This window comes from Coturnix japonica, chromosome Z (assembly GCF_054131305.1).
Source record: "Coturnix japonica strain WE chromosome Z, WE-NBRP24, whole genome shotgun sequence".
Taxonomy (NCBI): domain Eukaryota; kingdom Metazoa; phylum Chordata; class Aves; order Galliformes; family Phasianidae; genus Coturnix; species Coturnix japonica.
In genome coordinates, this window is record NC_140702.1 from 66,058,804 (window position 1) to 66,080,372 (window position 21,569).

General features: G+C 46.7%; 2 protein-coding genes across 11 annotated transcripts in view; both read right to left on the minus strand.

The window, feature by feature from the left end:
* Positions 1-8,832, minus strand: part of RUSC2 (RUN and SH3 domain containing 2) — a 51,551-nt gene extending 42,719 nt beyond the window's left edge. For 2 of the 7 annotated variants that reach the window (XM_085528803.1, XM_015848387.3), the window contains exon 1: positions 8,606-8,832. The gene's annotated coding sequence lies outside the window, so the exon portion shown is untranslated. Of the gene's footprint in view, positions 1-662; positions 1,088-2,913; positions 3,166-8,605 lie in introns of those variants that run through there. The other 5 variants (XM_085528801.1, XM_015848385.3, XM_085528799.1 and 2 more) reach the window with 4 other exon arrangements.
* A 780-nt stretch (positions 8,833-9,612) lies between these two features.
* Positions 9,613-21,569, minus strand: part of LOC107305798 (phospholipid-transporting ATPase FetA-like) — a 71,186-nt gene continuing 59,229 nt past the window's right edge. For all 4 annotated transcript variants that reach the window (XM_015848364.3, XM_015848363.3, XM_085528804.1 and 1 more), the window contains exons 21-28: positions 21,237-21,384; positions 19,350-19,533; positions 17,459-17,682; positions 17,093-17,176; positions 16,071-16,316; positions 15,355-15,493; positions 13,762-13,892; positions 9,613-12,210 (exon numbers count right to left, since the gene is read on the minus strand). In XM_015848364.3, coding sequence (XP_015703850.2) covers positions 11,989-12,210; positions 13,762-13,892; positions 15,355-15,493; positions 16,071-16,316; positions 17,093-17,176; positions 17,459-17,682; positions 19,350-19,533; positions 21,237-21,384 — 1,378 coding nt within the window. In that variant the 3' untranslated portion in view covers positions 9,613-11,988. The remainder of the gene's footprint in view (positions 12,211-13,761; positions 13,893-15,354; positions 15,494-16,070; positions 16,317-17,092; positions 17,177-17,458; positions 17,683-19,349; positions 19,534-21,236; positions 21,385-21,569) is intronic.

A 21,569-nucleotide genomic window follows, 5' to 3' on the forward strand; every position in this document is an offset into this window, starting at 1 on the left:
TCCTATCTAGGAGACTTTCCTCAAGATGGTATGAAAGCCCAGGTACAGGGGCTGTGGGGAAGATGAATGACTTGTGCACATATGGGTAGGCACATATCAGCTGCCTTGAAGATAAAAAAGGGAACAGCTGTACTCAGACATGGCGGGGACAGAAGAAAATGCTGCTGCCTTCTCATTTTTATCTGCCCTGGGCTCTTGCAGGGAAAGGAGTCTTTGGTGAGCCCCAAAAGGGGGTACAGTGGTGGACACAAAATGCCAGCAAGAGTAGCTGGGGAGAGGGCATCAGACCAACAAGCTGACTATCCTCCACCCCAGAAACAACAGCCTTAAGCCCTACCACAGCAAAACAGCTTGTTCCATAGTGCTGAAGGAAGAAAAAATTTAAAGACAGCCTTTTGAGACTATTCAGAATATCTTCCCTGCATATATTTGCTAGGATAAGGACGCCTTCTCTCAGGCCACAGTAGGCACAGAGCCTACTGAACTTTCTTGATTTTTGCCTTTAGTGAGTTCCTTCTCACTTCAGCATATTGCATGCTCATCATAGCCACCAAACAGAGAATAAAACCAGACAGGTGCTATGAATTGAAGCACACCCTACAGGTGGGGCAGGACTGGTCACACCACTTCCAGCACAACAAACAGAAGGGATGAGCTCCTACCTTGACAGGTACAATCTCTCCAGATTGTGGGTTCAGCGCACAGCAGCTGGGAGTCAGGCAAAGCAGCAACTGCATGAGAGCAGCAGGAGGAATGCAGCACGCAGAGCCAGTGATAACCCGAAGCAAACCAAGGGGATCAGCTAGCCTGGATGTGAGGGTCTCTGCAGGCAGCTCCCCTGCTGCTGTAGGATGGCAGGGCTGTAGGATGACACGATGCTTCTTCCAGATGGGAGCTGGCTTGGGGGTTCCTCGGGGACAGCAGTGCCAGGCTGCTCACCAAGTGCGTGGGCAGGAAAGACGAGCAAGGGCTGTGGGCTGCTGGCAGCACAAGGGCCAGATTGCTAATGAAAGCCCCAGTGTAAATACAGATGCACTCTGGAGAGGACTATGGCAGAAATGCAGCTCGAGTTACAGAGAGCCATTTAGAGCAAGCTCAGAAAGAAGGCACTGTGATGGGACAGCTCTCCTGCAGCTGGGTGGCTGGGCAGCTGCCTCCCATGGGGCAAAGCAGCCCTTAGCCCCACCTCCATACTCCACAGCAGCTCCTTCAATGCCAGGCAACTTGGATCTAAGCAGTTTTCCACCCATGTATGACACACCAGTCCCACATCTTCTCTGGTGTACACAGCTTCAGCAGCTCATCATGGCTGGGAAGGAAGGCGTTGCTCCATCTTTATGGAGGACCAGCAGACCATTCTCAGTGCCTACTTCCCATGCACATAGACTCTGTAGTCAGTGGGGTATGCCATCTCCCTTCAGTCTTCCACCTCTGGAATCTCCTTCTATCATTCTTTCTTTCCCATCTCAGGATATCAACTGGATCACAACTTGGATTTGCACCAAGTAAGGAAGAGAGGGCTATAGCAATTTGTTCAGCAAAGAAGCACTGTGTCAAAGGGTTTGAGGGCTTTGCTCACACAGCTCGAACTAGCAGTAGAAAGAATGAGTGCAGTCTGGACATTGCCCATTAAACTAGCACTGAAAAAATCTCATTGAGAGGCTCAGGAGCTGTTACAGGATACATATGATGGAAGGAATGGCCTGTTTTCAGTATGCCTGGTGCCAGACAGGCATGCAGCTCACATAAGTGACCTGGGATAGTACTGACAAAGAACAGGAGGTTCACAGAGTTTGGTAGCAAATGACATCTACGCTGTAGACACTCTCAGCATCTGCTGGTACCCTTTCCTTGGGCTGGAGGAAAGTGAGGAAGGTGAAGGGCCTCTGTGCTTTTTCCCTCTACTGAGCAGAAATTGTCCCTCACCTCAAAACTGAACTCAAGATGAGCTCTCTTAGCTTTTGGCTACTCTTGCACAAAAACAAAGGGAAAACTTCCCAGCGTAACAACAGTAAAACATGGTGCCAGGTGCCAGTCCTCAGATCTGTCTGGGACAAAATCTGTCCATAACTTAAGTCTCCAAAGACCCATTCATCCGTATGGGCTCCATACATGGATTGCTTCTCCCAGCATAGGCAGCTTTTGTGATTCCTGTATACGGACAGGCAAGTTCACCATGAAGCAAGACAATACAGAAGTCTTATCTTCAACCAAGCTGCTTCTTGCAGCCCAGCTAACCTCAGTCAGGGGATGGCTAACACCAGTTGATCCCAAACATCTTTAAAACTACTCACAGCCACCCAAGCTCAAGAAAGGCAGCTGAGAGCACTCAGATCATGGCTGCATTACGGCTTAGCACATCTACAGCTACTGCATTCCTCCCATGGCATAAGTGAGAGCCCTACAGCATCCCCAGCCAGCCACAAGCACTGAACTTGGTTGAGGAATCCCAACTGCAGCTCTCCTCTGTGCTTTCAGACCACATATGGAGAGATGGAAGAAGATGGTACCAACAGAAGATGTGGTCTAGGAACCTGTACAGTCTGGCCTTGTCTTGCTTCAGAAGCACCATTCAGCTTAGAATCACAGAATCACCAAGGTTGGAAGAGATCTCCTAAATTATGCAGTCCAACCCTGCACCTACCACCTACATTTCCCCACTAAACCATGTCCCTCAGTACAGCATGACCAGCCACTCCCCATAAGACTTGTCTCCAGACCCCTCCCCAGCTTTACTGCCCTTCTACAAAATTTGCTTGACCTGCTTTCCATGCTCAGTGGAGAAACTCAGCCAGTTCAAGAGAGGACAGGCAGCATCAGCGTCACTTCCCCAGGTTAGGTTTGAATAACCTAGAAGCCCAGCACCCCATGCCTCAGTTTCCCCAGTTGTGAAACAAGCATCACAACGCTCACCGATTTTCTGAAGCTGTGATGAAGTTCAAGTCCTTAAGACATGCTGACAGTCTGGAAATAGTAATAAGCATTCTGCATTTTCCACCCATAAAGCAGAGATCCTTGTGGCTTCTCCAGGCACACTGTTCTCTGTTTCACCCTCACCAAGGCAGGTATGCTGCAAAGATGGTGATCCCTACCAGCCCCCAGTGCAGGAGCTTGTGTCCCTCTCCCAGCTGTGCCCAAGCCATCTGCCAGGCAGGAATGCAGTGCATCAGCTGAGGGCTGCAGGAGAGCTGTCAAGGCAGCGGAAGGGCTGGGGCTGCACCATGCTGGAATTCCAGCAATGCACAAACGCCCATCAGTCTGCACCAGGAACAACTCCTCCCTGCCCCGGACCGGGGCTGAATCACTGGAAATACCAAAACAATGATGAGGTCACGTTCCCTGAGCAAGGAGCCAGAGCCAGATATAGATGCATGGAGAAGCATGCTAAAAAGGGATTCGATGTACAAGCTAGAGGCTCTGGCAGACAGGCACCCGAGGTATTTGTCTCGTTTAAAAACAGCTTGAGGCTGCCAAGAGACTTTTTCTTTCTTCTTTTTTTTTCCTCTGCAGGGGGCAGGGAATTGGGTAGTGCTACAGGGGCTTTAAATTCTTTATTTGTCCTGCTGGAAGAGACACAAAACATTGGAGCTCATGAGTGTGTAAATTGGTGTTCAGTGCAGTATGGGAACGATGCAGAGGTTATACTATGACTCAGTTCCAAGCCAGGTGTTCCCAAAGTGTCTGTCTTGCTGAGATACCAGACTCAGGTTTCCACAGTTAAGAATCCACCTGCAACAACCTGAATGACAGACAAAAATCACATGGCATCACTGTCTGGTTGCTTTTGCTACAGCCTCAGACAGCTCCAGGAAAACCCATTGGTTTGACAAGTGGTGTGAACAGCAAATAACAGTGATTCCTGCTGCAGCTCCTAATAGGAGCATCTACAGCAGTCTACCATCAGCAAATAGACTTGCAGATCCAGCAAGAACTTCCCAGTTCTCAGTGGAGGGAAAAACGCAGATATTTACTGCTTAGAAAGTAGAGGAGATTATAAAGATAATCTGTAAAAGATGGAGGAATTCACAATACAAGCCTAAAATGTGCCCTTCTGTACAGGTAGACATTTGGTTGGATAACTCAAACACACACACTTGCAAGATGAAGAGGCTCAAAGCATCCTGATTTTGTTCCATCATAAATCAGCTCCTTATCAGGAGCCAAGGGGAGCAGAGGTAGAAGCGGATATGTGGCACTGCACATCTCACCCTGCTGGCTGCATGCTGTCTACAACAGCCACAGCTGTGCCTGGCACTCAGAGAATGGTGCAGGCACAGCAGCTCATCCTACTGCAAGAGCTTTCGGATCTGCCTTAAAAAAAATAAGAAGAGAACGTGTGGCATGAGGTGCCTCCCTGGGGAGGAGGAAGGGAGGGAGGAAATCAAGGCAGCTGCAGTGTGATGGTGTACTACATCCCCCTGCTGCGACATAGCTCCTTATGGAGAAGCACTGCTCTGTAGACATCAGCTTGGCAGGGCTGAGATAGTGTTATCAAATCTATCCAAGCCCCATCCATGGGAAAAGCACTGCTGTGCTGCAGTGCAAACCGGGGCCCACACAAAGGCTGCCTGTGTTACTGTGCTCCCTTCCACCAGACAAAGCCACCAGGAATTCCACCAGCACCACAGCCAGAAAACTCTTCATACATTCACATCACTTGCTTCTGCCTTCTCTCAGACAGGCATTGACACAGACAGGCATTGGCCTTTGTCTGATAAAGCATTTGAATTAACAGACGAGTTGACAGCATCCAAAGGCAGTGTTTAACAACAGACTTCATAGCCTGGCCCAGTAAAATACAGGTGTCAGCAGGGCATTCATCCACAGCAGAGAGCGTGGATATCTTCCACTGAGGACTCCATAGGAAGCACAGAGGGCAGCACAAGACTCCAGTGCTGTGAAGATGCTCAGAAAATACCAATATGGGCTATAACAGATATCACTCACGGAAACCAGTGCTCCCAGTCTGGGCATGCACATACAGAAAATGAGAAGGGGGGGAGAAACCATGGGCCTAGGTGAGCAACTATCACAAGTAGAACCCCAACCAGGCGTCATGTTCCAGAACAGAGCTACAGTCATCTGTCCACAGGAAACACTCTTGTACATGTTCTTTGGCAAAGAGAGGGGAATTAAGTGTTCAGCAGAAGGCAGGCTGAGTGAGGCAGATGTTCAGCCTCCCTCAACATCTGGGAGGGACAGAGCAAGCAGAACTCCTCCCAGCCAACTTTCCCCTGAAATGCTCCAAGCTGAGCTGGAAAAGCAACAGGACCTGGTGCCTGGCCCAGCTTCAGCACAGCTAACCACAGGGAACATCAGCAGCCAGCTGCAGCTATGCAGGATAACTTCATTTCATTCATCTCAGAGCTACCCTTGCCACACAGCTGCTAGAAAGGTGAAGGAAGCGCTCATAAAAAATATTGCCATCCCAGCAGAGACTGAAGGGAGGTTTTAGGGAGCCATAACCCCTATCAACAGCCTTAGACATTACATTTTCTAGCATACTTAAAACCAGAGCAGACATACTGTGCATTGCATACCGCCCAGCCAACTGCTCCATCAGCCCACTCAATATGCAGCACAACCACGCTGCTGCTGCAGAGAAAACCTAGGAAGCCAGGCACTCTGCACAGCAAACACCATCAGACAGCATCTGCTGCCACAGCAAAAACTGAACCAGATGCAGAACTGCGGGCAAAATATTGGGCAACTGCAGACAAGGCTTACACCTTTTGAATATTCAGTGCTCCCTTATCCATGGCTTAGAGGTTTCGGAGGCAGCCAGCAGGTAAGGAAGCTGCTTTAGGTATTGCCCAAGGCCCAAAGGATGCAAACCCACAGCCCATGAAAGGCCACCAAATGGGGACCTTGCCTGGCAGCCTCTCTGCAGCAAGGCTGGTGGAGAACAGCACTGTTCTCAAGCTGACAGAAGATTTCAGTCTACAATTCAGGGCAGCTTCTGACTCCCAGCATGATCTTGTTCTGCATTTTTCTGGTCGCAGCTCCTGCTGATCCTCAGTACGAGGATGCAGAAAGGGGTGACAACCCCAGGATCTCCAGCCAAAATCTCAAATTTAGGAGGGGGAATGGGGTCATCTGTACAAAAGCCAGGCATCTCCTGTTAACAGAACTCAGAGTGCAACCACTAAAAGGCAGCAGTAGAAAGGCATGCTTTCTAATTCAGAGGAAGCCTGGCTTTGCTCTGATTTTCTGCAACATCTCATGGTGTTGGGAGGGTGGAGGGAGTGGAAGAGGCCAGATCTGTTTACAGCCCCAGAGCCTGGCTGAACGCTCAGTGTTGTGCAGGCAGCTGGACAGGGACACGGGGGTTATCAGAGGCACTGCCCTTCCTGCTGAGAGCCACAGGAGAGAGGATGCTCCTTCCCAGCACCAGGTGGAGAAAAACATCCTCTGCTTTAGAGTGAATTATAATAAGTAGGGCAGCAGCAGGCTAGCTTTGGAAAAACTGAGCAGCAGCTGAGCTGTAGCTACATGCAGCAGTTCTCAAATGGAGCCTGGTCAGAAAAGCTCTGTACCCTTCCTCTGAGCCTTGGACCACCTTCACCCATTCAGAAACACAGTCTTGACTCCTGAAATAAGGGTGGAGGTGGCTACCAGGCAGGAGGCTGAGGCTAGGGACTTGTCTTCATAAGGAGGAATGGCAGCTCTCCAGCATGCTTACAGCAGCTGGAAGGAAAGGAGATGCAGTAAGAAGCCCCTGACATCCCTTGCAGAGAAAACTTGCCCCCAAGGATAAGAAAAACACCAGACTTTGCACGCACAGATTGACGCTATGATGACTTCAGCACCCACCCACATTATCAGGCATGAGGCAGTGAGAGAAGAAATATTTACTTAGCTCATACCTCAGCTTCACACAGATATATAGGAACTTTGGGTGCTGGGTACCCCAGGGAAGTTGGTGCACAGGAACATAACATTATAGGGATCAAAGCACCCAGTCCTGCATACCAGAAAGCTGTCCCAAATGGTAATCTCTTTGCTGCTGTGCCCCAGGCAAGGGCTCCCACACAGGCACCAGCATGGGCTGGAGCAAATTTTCTTCCCATTGCAATAAACAACACATTTACAAAAACAGAATAGGAAGATTTCAATCTGTTCAGAAAGTCTGTGTTGAAGGAAAGGCACATTTTCAAGCTTCATTCACCTGAAGTTCTGAGATACTAGTTTGCCAGGCTGATAGCTGGGCTGCAAGGAAAGAGCTGGACAACTGTATATTGACAGCAAAGTTTGGAAAAGCAGTCATTAACATTGCACAAGGGATTGCAGAGATGATGCAGCCCTAAGAAAAGCAAATGCCATCTGGACAAGGCAGTGAACCATCAGCACTATTATACAGGCACTAGTGACAGGAGCATCACACAAAAGAAAAAAAATCTGTCCATCCACATTTAAAAATGATGAACTCAAGTGAACAGGTGCATAAAGAGCATGGGGGAAACAAAAAACCTACAAAACAAGAAGAAACTTAAGAGCCTGGCTTGTTTAGCCTAGCCAAATGTAGGCAGAGAGCGGATAGGATTGCTCTCTAAATATATCACAGGAGACAAACAAAACTGCTGAAGCAAAAGGATAATGCTGGCACAACAACAAGAGAATAAATGTGCTGTGAACACGTTTAGGGGGAAGAAAAATAAAAATTCAGTCATCAGAGGAAGGTTTCCAGCTGTCACAGCTGGTTTTTAGGGTGAAGTTGTATCAGTGGTCTGAAGGGGTCATAGGATGCAATACCTCTGCTCAAAGGTATCCAAAATGTCCCCTACATGCCTGTCCTTGTTCCCAGCTGGGAATTATCACAGGTCACAATGCTCAGGGCTCCTTTCTAGCACAGACCTTGCTGAGAGTCACATCTGTTAGAGAACCCAGGGCCAGCACGTGGTGCTCCCGCAGCCTCCCATGCCACAGGAGCTGCTTATGATTAATGACTGCCAGCCTACAGGTCACTGGAAAAGCCTCGTGTGGCTGCACATGGACGAGGTGACAGCCACCAGCCACGTGCAGGGAGTTACATAAAACACCCCCCAGGTGCCTCTGCCCTAACACACCCACATTGCTGGGGCAGAGGCTGCTGTTTAATCCATTTTAAATGGTTAGCATCACAACCTCATCATTCCTGACCCCAAAACTGCTCTGCGATGGGCCAGGACGTACAGAAGTGTTACGGCAGAACCCATTGTTCAAATCACTGTATTATGGAATAGTGCAATAATGATAATAATTTTTAGAGCTAAAGGAATACGTTTTATGTATCTATCAAACAGAAGAGCTCCGTAAGAGGCTGAGTGCCCATCCACAACCACTTTTAAAAGGCACATCGCACAGCAGGTTATGACACCGCATCCGACCCCGAGCGGCGCACCGTCCGTGCTCTCGCCACAACCCATCATTCCCGCAGGGCTCCCCCCTATTTATCCCCAGCGTTTTGCCGACATTTCTCCACGCCCGTACCGCAGCGAGGGTTGCAGCACCCTCCTGCAGGCACTGGCGAGAAGGCACTCAGTATTTTCTATAGGCACCAGCGCACACACAGAGCATCCCCACATCCCCGCTATCCCCTTACCGCCCACCGCCCCTCCTCACTTACCGAACCGGCGCCGCTGTTTACAGCCGGGCGCCGAGGCGGAGCCTCACCGCTGTCCTTCCCCCGGCCCGCCCCAGCCGCCGGTCCGCCCCCGGCACCGGGGTCCTCCCCTGAGCAGCCCCAGCTCCGGCGGGTCACCGTGAGGAGGGGAGGTGGGCAGGGAGGTGGGCGATCCACAGACAGGAGCGGCTGAGTCGAAGGGATGCTGTTAAACGTCTGGTGAGAGCATCCTTAGAGGAGGTCGAGGAAATGGAAGAGCTACAGCTCCTTCACAGACGCCTCCTGCAGGGCTTTTCCTAGCCCTGCGCTGTACAGAGCGGTCTGCTGCAGCTTGCTTTCTTTCCTTATAGTTTCCCATGCCCAGATATCACATTACTTGGCTCTGGTGAGGCTGCACCTCGAGTGCAGTGTTCAGTTTTGGGCCCCTCACTACAAGGGAAGCATTGAGGTGCTGGTGCATGTTCAGCAACAAAGCTGGGGAGGGTCTGGAGCACAGGTTGTATGGGGAACAACTGGGGTTGTTCCATCTGGAGAAGAGAAGGCTCGGGGGAGAACTTACCACTCTGTAACTCCCTAAAAGGAGGTTGTGGAAAGGTGCGGGTTGGCCTCTTCTCCCATATAACAGTGACAGGACAAGAGGGAATGGCCTTCAGTGGCACTGGGGGAGGTTCAGGTTGGGTATTAGGAAAACTGTCCTGCCAGAAAGAGTGGTAATGCATTAAAGTGGGCTGCCCAGGGTGGTGGTAGCATCACCATCCCTGCAGATGTCCAAGAACCGCAGAGATGTGGCACTCAGGAACATGGTTTAGTGGGCAGTACTGATGGCAGGTGGACAGTTGGACTAGATGATCTTAGAGGTCTTTCCAACCTTAAACCTACTATTAAAGGCACTGTTATCTCAGATCCAGCCTGCCACAGCCCATACTGCCACTTTAGGAGATGCCAGAACAACCTGAATGCCTGGTTCTACACATGGTCAGTTAGCAGTTAGCAGACTGGCAGCGAATCAGTAATCCCAATATTCTCTGTTTATTTAAAAAAAAATACTTTACAAAATCAGAAGTGATGCAGGACACACATCACTGCCAGATGATATGTCTCAAACCTAGATTTCATCAAAGTACTGAAATATTTGTAGTTGGAAACAGTTCCCCAACAAATCCACCACCCCCTGCATGTCCTTTGCAGCCTCCACAAATCCCCTTTAGCCAGAAGGTGCTTTATATGTAAACCACATGATGTGAATGGCACAGCTTCAGAGTTTCCTTGCTCTTTTAGCATAAAGTCTGCCTCTGCTGCTCTGCATTAACATCTGCGTTACATGCTGGGAATGACTCTGATAGATCTACAGGCCAGGCTGGGCTTTGTGTGGATGTCTACTCACCTGCATAACAATCTCTTTTTAACTCCAGCCCCAAGAAAGCTGACTATGAAAGACATAAACCTAATCAGAAAGCCATGATAACATCCGTAACGTGAATGATAAGTCATAGGGAAGTGATGAGCACCCACTATATCACAGCCAGGATGAAGGCTCTTGGTGTATTTAGATACCTCCTTGCAAGGGAGATAATTGAATTAGAATTTGCTCCTTCCCTACCAAGCAGCTTCTGGTTGCTGAAGCCTGGATCATGTCCCAGCTCTGGTTTGCACTGGCTATGCTGAAATTTAATACCACACTTAGCAACAAGCCTCCCAAGCAGCAGGTGCAACAGAGTGGTATTTCATGTGCGCTGAGATAAATGTGGGGAAACAAAACCTTCTATTAGAGCTTAAACCATCTCTTACAGTAGCTGCTGGAACTGGGACCACAGGCAGCATGGTGCTGTGCACAGACCAGATGAAGTGGGGACACGGCTGGCCTCTTGCCATCATGGATTGCCTTTAGCAGTAGCTCAGAGTCAAGGCAGAGAGCTCCCAATAAATGCCAGATGGTTAGTGTGCAAAATTCTAAGTCAGTACTAGGCAAGAGACTAAGTTCTTTAAAAGGAACTGAGAAAATATAGCAGGCAAAGCTGCTTAGTCCTCTGCACACACAAAAAAGCTCAGTATGGACAGCTCAGCAGCACTGCAGGACAGATCCTTGTGCAGCCATGCAGTAGCCCGCTGGTACTGGTGCAACAAAGCTGCCAGCAATCCCAGCCTCTAGAGATCACCACCAGATCACCAGGTCCCTCTGCTGGCAGTCAGACTGATAGGATTTTGTGGAGCTTCCTGCTTTCTGGAACTGGTGACTGAACCATTCAGAAACAAAATACCAGTCAGCACAGAGAAACTCTGCAGAGGCCCCTGAGCCCTTACCCAGTTGCTCTGAAACTTGACCACATTGCTCAATAGGGAGGGCAAAGAGCAGCCAGATCATGCTTCATCCCTTACTCTGACCAGCCACGCCAGTGGAGTACAGGGCAGGATTCCCTGTGCAAGCAGTGAAATAGCATCTTTCCCTCTGATATTTCTCGTGTGAGCCCATCAGTTCAAATATGCACATGCATCAGTCTGATTTGGAGGGAAATCCATCTGGTGCTGAAGGTTCCGATGAGCCCAGCCGTGATGTAGGCTTCTACGTGTTAGATTTTAGAGCCTGATCCTTAAGGGTGCCTGAACTTCTTTTGACCTTCTATTTTAAGTCTAAATGAAATGGCCGGTGCCCAGATACAAAACCTGAGATGGCTGTGAGGACAAAGATCTTTCACAAGAGCAGATCTGCATTGCAGACAGGGCATGCTGTTGAATGTCAAATCCTTGTCCCTTGACCAAGTGGAAAACTCTCTGAGCTTGCAGCACCTTCTAACCGAACATGGAGGAACAGGGTGGTTGGGGGACACTGGCCTTCCTTTGAAAAACGTGATTAACTGTTGGTTTGAAAGGAGGTTACTTCCAAATCATCCTTTCCAAAGTGCTTGTGTACAAAATAGACGAAAGGCTATAGAATTACACATATTACAAAGACTGGGGGGTTGCGAGTTGTATGGCTAGACCTAAGGCACATCTGGGGTCCATACTATCACCCCAGTATTATGGCCCAGAGTGGATTCTCGACAGACCCAAAGGCACATGATTAGAAAATACATTGCCAATTCAACCTTTTCCTCAGCCTGGACTTCACTTTGCTCTGAGGTATGTATGGGTTATAAAAATGATGATCATTACAATCTTAGGGAGTGAAGGGGACTCCTGCAGCATGTTCTCCTTGCTCCAGGGAGGCCCTTAGTGATATCATATGGCAGTTTTGCTTCTCCTGCTCCTTGCCCAGGAGCAGGACACAGCTCTGGGAGAGGAGCTGAATCCAGAGAGTGCACATGGAAGAAAGTAGAGGCCAAAGTCCTTGCTTGGGTAGTCCTTCCCACCAGCCCTTTGGTTTGCTTTGGTTTGGTTGGTTTTGCTTCTTATAGTCCCTTGTGTTTATATTTGTCACTATTGGGTGAAAACGTTCCTGTGGTGGCAAAAGGTGATTTTGGCCTCATGTTTCTCCCAGACATAATGAGAGCTCCAAAGCCATGCTGATGGGAAAAGGCATAGCCTGAGCGGCGCGTGCTGGTCCGACGCAGGCGTCTCTTGGGGGATGGTGGGGGTGGCCTCTTTTTAGCTTCTTTGATCTTGAGTAGGACCTGAAATCAGAAAATAAAACAGAACACATGGCAAATGCACTGTTATTCACAAGCACAGTAAAAGAGGAGCAAAGAAAGGAGAGAAAAAAGAAGGGTCCAAACCCAAAAATGGTTAACAAAACAGGAGGATGGTGGGAGGGACTGCAGAGCAGGAACTGAACTCGCCAGCTGAGAAAAGGGTCAAACTAATTTTATTCTGAAAGGCATTGGTGGTAGTGTTGTCTATAAGGCATGGGAAGGGATGATTGCTGCTCTGCAAGACCTTGGTTGTGGCATTGCTGCAGCTCTTTCAGGGACTTCAGTCAAATTCCCCAACATGCAAAAGTCATTGCAACAACAGCCAAACGTCCAGAAAGCAAGATCTGTAAGGAAATACTGAAAATTTGGCTTATATAAACCAGAACAAGGACTACTTGAGGGAATCTCCAATATGTATGAGGCTTTTATGATGGTGATGATCAATAGATTTTCATATCCTTTGTCAGAGGGCAGAAATACGGTGCACTATATTTGCAGGTAGGAGGCTCTCTGTCCCCATGTGGCTCAGGATAACCCCCTACTGCCTTCCTCTGTCCCTGCTGCCTGGGACAATGCTGTAGATACTTGGCTCTCTAAGGGTCAATCTTGTATATAAGTTCCTCTGGGGATCGCCACACAACAGGAAGCCCAAACTACCCTATCCTGTGACAGTTCATTTCCCAGAGGCAGGAAAAAACAACAAAGTGGTTTTGCACTATTGATGCGCACCCAGTGCACAGAGGGTGGGATTCTGGAATACAATTAAGTCTGCTCAGCTGAAGAGTAAATTCAGCCCATTTCTGCACATCAGAAGTTCCTCTTTGTCTCAAGGACCGTCCTACCTAGTACCCACCTTCCCCTCTACAAGGGCTAAGCATTCCCCCTTGCTCTTCCTCAAACAGCCCTGGAGCAACCGGGGAGATCTGTGGGCAACCCGAGGATGATCACAGAATCATAGAATCCTTTAGGTTGGAAGGGAATGTAAAGGTCATCTGGTTCAACTTCCTTACAACGAAGAGGGATGAAGACCTCGCAGCGAGGTGCAGGAAGAGGAAGGGAGCACGAGGTGGCAGCAGCATTTAGCAGATGCTCCTGTTTGAGAGGTAGCCCGGGGAGCTGCAGGGATGCTGATCTCGTGCGGGGGTCGTTGGCTGTGCTGAGCTGAGCTGTGTGCTCACTCCATCTTTCCCAGCCTCCTCTTGCCCTAACGACCTCACCTCCAGACTCCTGGGCATGGGAGGGCAGCTGGTTTTGGAGGGGCTACAAATGAAATAACTTCTGAAATAAAGAAATCCCCAGCAAGATGGATGCTGGGTGGGGTGTTGAGGATATAAATCTCAGCCTCAGTCCCAGCTGCAGGTGGCTTGGGCTATGCCAAAAGCCAAATTCAGTCCTCCTGCTCAAGGGACTGGGAGCCAGATGGATGGCAACACTTGTGCCTGCAGGGATGTACACTCCAAGCAATGCCAGGCCTTCTGCAATAAGCCTGGCTGGTAGGAAGAGGGTTTTAGGCTTACTAAATTGCCTCTTTACCTTATCACTGGCAGTTGGCCTTAAGAGAGTCTTCAGGAATCGGAAACCAACTACAGGCAGCACACAGAGGGCAATGCTGAGGAAGATTGCTAGCCACACATTGGGTTGGCTGAGGGTGTTTCGAGCAGTACCTGAAAAATAAACAATTAAAAGCATATCAGCAGTACATCCCACCGTCATTCTCTTTAATGCCACAATTCAATCACTCTGTCATTCCAAAACACTGGGAAGCTGACCAAAATATAGACACCTTCTCCAGCAGTGAAATGAACTTGCTGCAGAGGACAGCAATGTCATTATCACTGAGATGAGTAAACAGGAAGGTAACATCCAAATTCAACCTCTCAGACAGAGAGGCGTGTTAAAGAGTAAAATCAATGCAGAAGATTGATGTAAATGTTCAAGAGACCTTCAGCAGCAGTTCAACTCTCCCAGCTTTTTCCAGAATGCTGGTGCAAATGGAAGAACACTTCTTAATTTCAGCACCATTTCCCAGAATGGGTGGGATCACAGCCCTTTAGGAGAGGAGTGTGCATCTGATGGGTGTGTGGGCAAACTAGCTGCCACGTCTGACACTGCTGTGTTCTTTGAAACCGAAGTTCTGGCTTTTGGCTCCTCTGAAAACTGAAGAAATGTAGGATAGAGAAAACTGTCTACAAAACCCTCATTACAGTGTTCAACGATGTTGTAGTTGGCAGTAAAGTTGCTGAGTATCTTCACTTGGCCAAATTCTACTGTATTCCCACTCCAGTAAAATAAGTTAAAAACTTTTCCAAGTCCAGACACTTTCCTTAGGCATGGTTTCAGACTAAGATTAAGCAGCACTCAGCATTATGAATGATTTTACCTCAGCAGAACCAGCAGAATACCAGATAGAGAAACCCCTGGCAAGCGAGTTACCAGCTGCCTTTGGAAACTCAGCAGACATTCTCACATTCAGCGCTTTTGATATTAAAAGCCATTTTACCATCTGCTTGGGAGATACAGTGCAGACACTGACTGGAATCTCAGAAATTACTAAAATGACCATGCAGTGAATATGGGCAGAACTGGTCTTGGTTTAACAGTCCATCCAGAAATAAATGTATTGATTCATACACTGATCCAAGACTTGAAACAAAAAGCTCTGTGCCATCAGGAGTAGGGTCTCCTAACAGTGGCACATCAATACAGCAAATGGATACACTGAGCCATTAAAAACATCTAAATTACTTTGTTAACCTTTCATCTTCTCCCCGGTTAAAGTCTCAGGAGAGATTCATTTTTAAGGTATATCTTCCTTTTTCATATGTTCAGAACGTTTTTATGCAGAGATGAAAAGAGGTAATCATCAGTGGCGTTTCTTTATCCTTGAGCATTTGACGTATAAGCTCACCATTGTCCTATGGCATTTTCTGTGTCTAATTGGATGTTGTTTCTATGCCTTCCTAATCTAGCACATCAATTTGTTTATAACATAACACACATCCTTCTGCAAATAAAATGCTGTTACTTCCTCCAGAGAGGCAAGAACCCATACTCGAAGCACTTAGCAGAGCTAAGCCCCATAGTATAATAGTTTTGAGTGCAATGCAGGTTTGTCCCAATGCTTACCAACAAATGGGAATGAGGCCGGGAGGATCAAGTACATGCCATCACTATACATGGTGAAGGTGATAGCAAAATATACAGAAAGGCTGCCCCAGATGAAGAACTGGTTCACAACTGTCCAGTAAGAGGTGTCCAAGCCAATCTGAAAGAGCAGAACAGTAGAACTGTTGTCAGTGCCCTCATTATTTGGTATGGTTTGAAGACAGCTGGAGATCTTGTCCTCTCCTTTGTACCCCTACACCCAAGATAGCTGTTCATTCAGCCCTCAAGAAATACCAAGCCTTAGATCATACAATGCTGGAAGACCATTCAGGGCAAGCATTACTGCATTTGCTCTCCTGTTGAGAAATTTCTCTCATTGTTCCAATACCATCTGAATGCTGTAGCTCCAAGTCTTAGCAGTTTCTTCCACTAAATCCAGTCCTAGCCTCTGCCAGGACACAGACAGACAGTTCTGTGGCTCAAGCACATCCCATGAAAATGTGTTTTGATAGTAAACTTCCCAAAGCAAAAACTCTGCCTTCCTGAAACTGTGATTTTTGCAACAGAAAAATCTACTGTTCTGTAAAACTGAGGAGAAGAAGCTGGTGTCACATCTTCCTTTTGCAAGAAGTAAAGATGCAGCAGCAAACACAATGCTATCAGAATCACAACTGGCCCTCCAGAGGCTGCCTTCTTAAAACAGTAACTGATTCCTATATAGTCAGGGATGCCCTTACCTGTACAGACACCACAATCAGTAAGCAGGTCTGGGCCATCAGGGCAAAGGACTGGTAGTCAGCAATGGCTTTCCCATCACTTCTCATCGTATTGTACATGGCCCCATAGGGGATAAAGAAGAGAATGAGGGAACTATAGATTCCTTGCAACATGCACTTGATAAACACTGTTTTGTTAAAGTAGAGGTTTTGCTGTCCAGGCACGTATAGCTGTGGGAACAGCAGGCTCCAACGGTCATCCACGTCCTGAAAATAGAGAGGAGATATTTGCTGGACTCTACACAACCAACCACATAAGAACACTTAAGGTTGCCATGTCCCCATTACGTTCATTTCCATGAGAAAAGGCTCATCAGCCAATTCACTCGGTTCAGTGACTAGCATGCCACATATCAAGGTCACCTAGACTTCTTTTCCATCCTGAACTTCACCATTCTGTGCTGAGAAATCAGACAAGTGTTGCAAAAAGAAAGATAAAATGAAGGCACATTTCACCTTAATCAGGCTGCTCTGTTCTCCTAAGGGTTTCCTGGAAGCTAAGGGACAGAAAATACCATTCTGGCTGTGTCTCTACTGAGGTAGAAATATATGTGTGAAATATATATGTATGTGATGTTACTGCAGGAAGGGTGAACCTGGACCTCCTGGCTGAGAGGATCCTCAGATTTGTTTATCATACGTTGTTCAGTGTAGTGATTAAAAAGCCACTTGTCTGGCTTCAGAACAGCAGCTAGTGAGCAGTGGCTGCTCCAGAGGAATGGCACTAAAGCATCTTTTACTCGTGTCAACAACCTAACCCCAAAACATCTCCAAACACTGAAACACTCAGGACAAGGCAAGAGAATGTATATATATATATATATAGGTCCTTTTTTTCGTGCCCTTAGGTCTCATTGACAGGAATCTGTTATAGGGATTATCACAACAGCTAGCCAAAGAGCCAGCTGTTTTTGCTTCACTGAATTGACTCAGAGGACAAAACATCTATATAGCTATAATACAATGAGTGATCAAAACGGTACCTGATCGAAGAGGCTCATTCCTAGCACTGGGAGGGAGGTATACATCAGATTGTAAAGCGTAATGAACCACTGATCGTAGACAGTCTAAAGGGAAAAAAAACAAAGCATCATGTTAGCAGAACCCTGCCCTTTCCTTCTCTTCACAAGATTATCCAGTTATAGAAGCAGTCTCCTCCTTGTAGATCTGCCTTATAAATTTGCCTGGATGTGGTCCTGCTGGAGCAAGGGTTGGACCTAACAGACGCAGACTGCATACCTTACAGTGAGGCAGTGAGAACTGGTTTAGTTTACTTCCACTTAAAGTACTTCCAGATATTTTCTTTGGGAATGCTAAAGGAGATCATGAGAACACAGAAGCTGACCTACCTGAGCTGAGAAGCCAGAGAAGAATCCATACCAGAAATGCACTAATGTGAAGGCAAAATTCTTATAGAAGAAGTACTTGAGGAACTTGCACATGCGGATGTAGGACCAGCGTCCATGGACCAAGAGCAGGCGCTGCAGGTAGCGGAACTGCGCAAAGGAGAAGTCACTGGACAAGACTGCCTGCATCCCCTCCTGGCCACTGATACCAACCCCGATGTGGGCAGCTGCAACAAAGAGGTTATTGGTCACATCAGGTTGGATATTATGAGAAAGTTATTCTAGGAAAGAGTGGTGATGCAGTGGCACAGGCTGCCCAGGGAGGTGGTGCAGTCACCGTCCCTGGAGGTGTTCAACAAATGTGGAGATGTGGTATTGAGGGACATGAATTAGTGGGCAATATTGGTTATAGGTGGATGGCTGGACTGGATGATTGCAGAGGTCTTTTCCAAGCTTAATGATTCTGTCATTCATGGTCAGTGTAGCAAGTGTACAGCAAGGGCTGAGGTAACCCCACTGCTTAGATGAATCACTCGCCCTGAGACACTGTTAATTCCAGCCCAGACTGCATGAAAAGTCCTATGTATTCAGGAAAAAGAGCAACTGGAGGGTACCAGATCTTTCAGCACTGTTATGATTTAGGCTGCATTTATTCATTTTCAGTAACTGACTTGTGCTACCTGAATGGAGTTACACTCTAAGTGGCAATACAGTTTATTTTCCAACAGCACAAATCATTGCTGCTGTTATAAACACCTTTAATTTCTGTTGACACATGAGTTGTATTTACATGCATGGAAATCCTTCCAACAGCCTTGAAACACTGCTTCAGACAAGAAAAACTTTCAAACTGTCAAGTGCTTTATAGATTTATCAGGCACAGTTGTGTAATGCAATCTGCAGCCTTTACATTTCATGGGCTTTATTAGTTCAATCATATAATTAGATAGAAGAGTCACATCTCTTTTAATAGCAGCTTGGGTTTATTAAACATGGACAAAAGTTTAATATGACAGCTAATTATACAGCTGTAACTAATGAGGGCAATCTTGATGGCTGAGGGTTGGTGAGATTTTGAAGTTTCTACAGAACAGTGAGTTGATAAAATCCCAAAGTCCCAACCCTCTTGTAGTGGCAGGGTTAGTTTCTAATTATCATTTTTCACTTTTTAACTTGCTTTTCTTGTCCTTTCTTGACTGGCTGCCTGACTTATCTCCCTTGAAGCTCCCTACTTAGCCTCTTCTTTCTTAATTAAACAGCTCCAGTTAATCAATTCTTGCAAATTCACACAAGAAGATTAGCAATAGGCCCCTCTGAATAATCTTAATTTAATTATACATAGTTAGGGGATTTTTTTCATAAATTCATTGAGGAAATGCAGCACAAAGTGATGCCCAAGGATAAAGGAGCCTAGAGGCCTGTGTTTTATAACACATGGGAGATAAATGACAAAGGCCTCACTACTTGGAAACGTTTAAAAAAACCCTGTGACAGTTTGCAGATTATTTAAAGCTGTGGTGATTGTCCTTCTTCATGGTAGACAGGCCCTCACTGAAACAAGCTTGTTTGACCTTTGCATTACCATTGTGATGATGGCATGCAGTCATACAGGTGGACTTGTACCCCAGCGAGCTTCAGGTCTATTACAAAGGCAGAAACTACAGATGGGTTTGATGAGTTGATGGCTGAATTGGATGATCTTACTGGTCCTTCCAAGCTCTGTGATTTGATTCTGTGATTGAGCCTGTGAAACCAGGAAACCTGGGACACAACCACGGCTGCCGAGGGGACTAGACAGAAGACCCTTAGAGCATTATGGTTAGAGTTAGGACACCTCAGGCAGCAAACATGGCATCATTTTTCTGGAGCATACTGGCTCTCAGCCCTTACTCACTTTTGATCATACTGACATCATTGGCACCATCTCCAATGGCCAGGGTCACAGCTTTCTTGTACTTCTTCACCAGCTCCACCACCTGGGCCTTCTGCAGCGGGGTCACCCGGCAGCAGATCACCACTTTGCACATGCACGCTGTTCGCACCAGCTCCAGTTCCAGATTCCCTTCCAGCGCATAGGCCTAAGGAGAAAAGACAAAGAGTTTCCTATTAGCTTGTATCAGACCAGCAGTGAGACCTGAAGGAGGTTTTTCCATCCAGCACAAGGGAAGTGTGAAGATCCTGAGAACACTTAGCTTAGAAGAACCTGAGAAAGCAAAGCACAGTTGGATTTCTGATTACCCCTCCAGTTCTGCCAGAGAAGGTGGGAGCAGGCTGACTTTTCGTATTTTTTTCAGATTGTGTTTTTTGGCTCTGTTTTTGTTCTTGTTTTTTTTTTTTTTTTTCCACAGACAGTCATGGATGGAATCTACCTAACCTAGCTTCGGCTTGCTAAGTGACATGGCCTGGAGTGGTTTACAGACTGGCTTGTAACTGGTAAATGGTTGGAATACGAGAACTTATTGGTCTTCCCAACCTTAATGATTCTTTCCTTCTTAGACCCATTTCAGCAAGCCCACATCCCTTCCTCTGTAAAGCAGACCATCCTTTGGCCAGATGTCCTTTCTTTTTTATTTAAGAACCAAGAGCTTTAAAATTCCCTCCTGCCAGCGGCAGGGAGACAATGAAAGAGACTTGTTCTTGATTTGGTTTTAGTGCATCTATCAGTGATTGCAGCTAGAGATGGCTTCTCCTACAGCATCCTGCCTGCACAGCACCAGGAAAAACTCTGCTACTGATATGACCAGAGATCTGATAGTTATATAATTCTGTGCCCTGTTCTTTCTCTGGCTCAGAAACACTAACTCTGTTCTTCTGTGCTTTCCAGATCATGTATGACCTTACACACTTCTTTGCATTCTCTCTGGTTGATTATTTCAGCAGCACCTTCACTGATGCCAAATGGAGCAGGAGAGTTTCTTCACAGCTATTGCAGGTGATGCTTTTACATCAGTATGTCTGATCTTGGACGTGCACAGTTGATTATGTGAAAGTGAATTGAATCTTCTATCTTTCATTTCTCCAATTTGCCAAAATTATTTCCAAATCTAATCTTGAACTTCTTGCATCATGCCTGCGGCTCCTCCCAGTGTGGTATTATCTGCGGGTTGAAGAAGCCTGCTTCCTTTGGAAGCAGTTATTTAAAATACTAAGTATTGAATATATGTGGGATAACCCTCTGTAAATGTCACTGTCACTTCATATCTACAGTGGGCCCCATGAGAGCCATACAATCCAAGCAGCCTTGTGTTTGTCATATAAAAAACTTAATCAATACCATATTACTTCAGCTTGCTTGGAAAAACATCATGGGGAGCATCAAAGAATTTATTAGTCAAGTTTTACGACATACATTCTATCTGTTATCAGATGCATACATTCTATCTGTTATCAGATACATGTATTTAGCAGACTGCAATCTTGGCATACTTGAAATCCATGTTTGATGTTATCGTATTTTCTTGGTGCATCCACTGACTGCCTGACTATTTTCCCACTGTATTTCTGGAAAGAATAACTGATCTGCCCTGCTGCTTGAGCTCACTGAGCATCATCATCATCCAGCTTTCTCCTGCTCCTTCTGAAGCCTTGCTCATCACCTCTGATGTCACAAATAACCGCTGTAGCTCATCTTCAGTTAAGGGAAAAAACACCACACACAAGTAAAAACACAAACCTCAGTCCTCTGTGGCTAATTTTTAAGCATTTTCAGACTTCCAGTACATCTCTAATGTATTAAGTTCATAGGAAAACTCAGTCCTACCATGACTCTGGATTTCCTTACCAAGCTGTGCCCATTGATAACCAGACCGTACACCCCATTTGCTTGTTCATCAGGTAGAAGCTTTGGATTTTTGGAAGACTTTTCAATCTGAATGTTGATTTCATCGCTGTCCAGAAAGGATTCTGGCTTCATCTTTTTCCTTGCATTCCTGAAAAAAAAAGATCAGAATAAGAATTAAAACCTTGTACAGATATATGATTTTCTAAACCAGCTTTATGGCAATAGAAGTTTGGAGCTTCCTTTTGTTAGATTAGTTCCATTTTCACTGCACCCTTACCACAACATGCACTGTTTAGCTGCTGCTTTTTGTGCATGTCACCCACACGCTTCTGA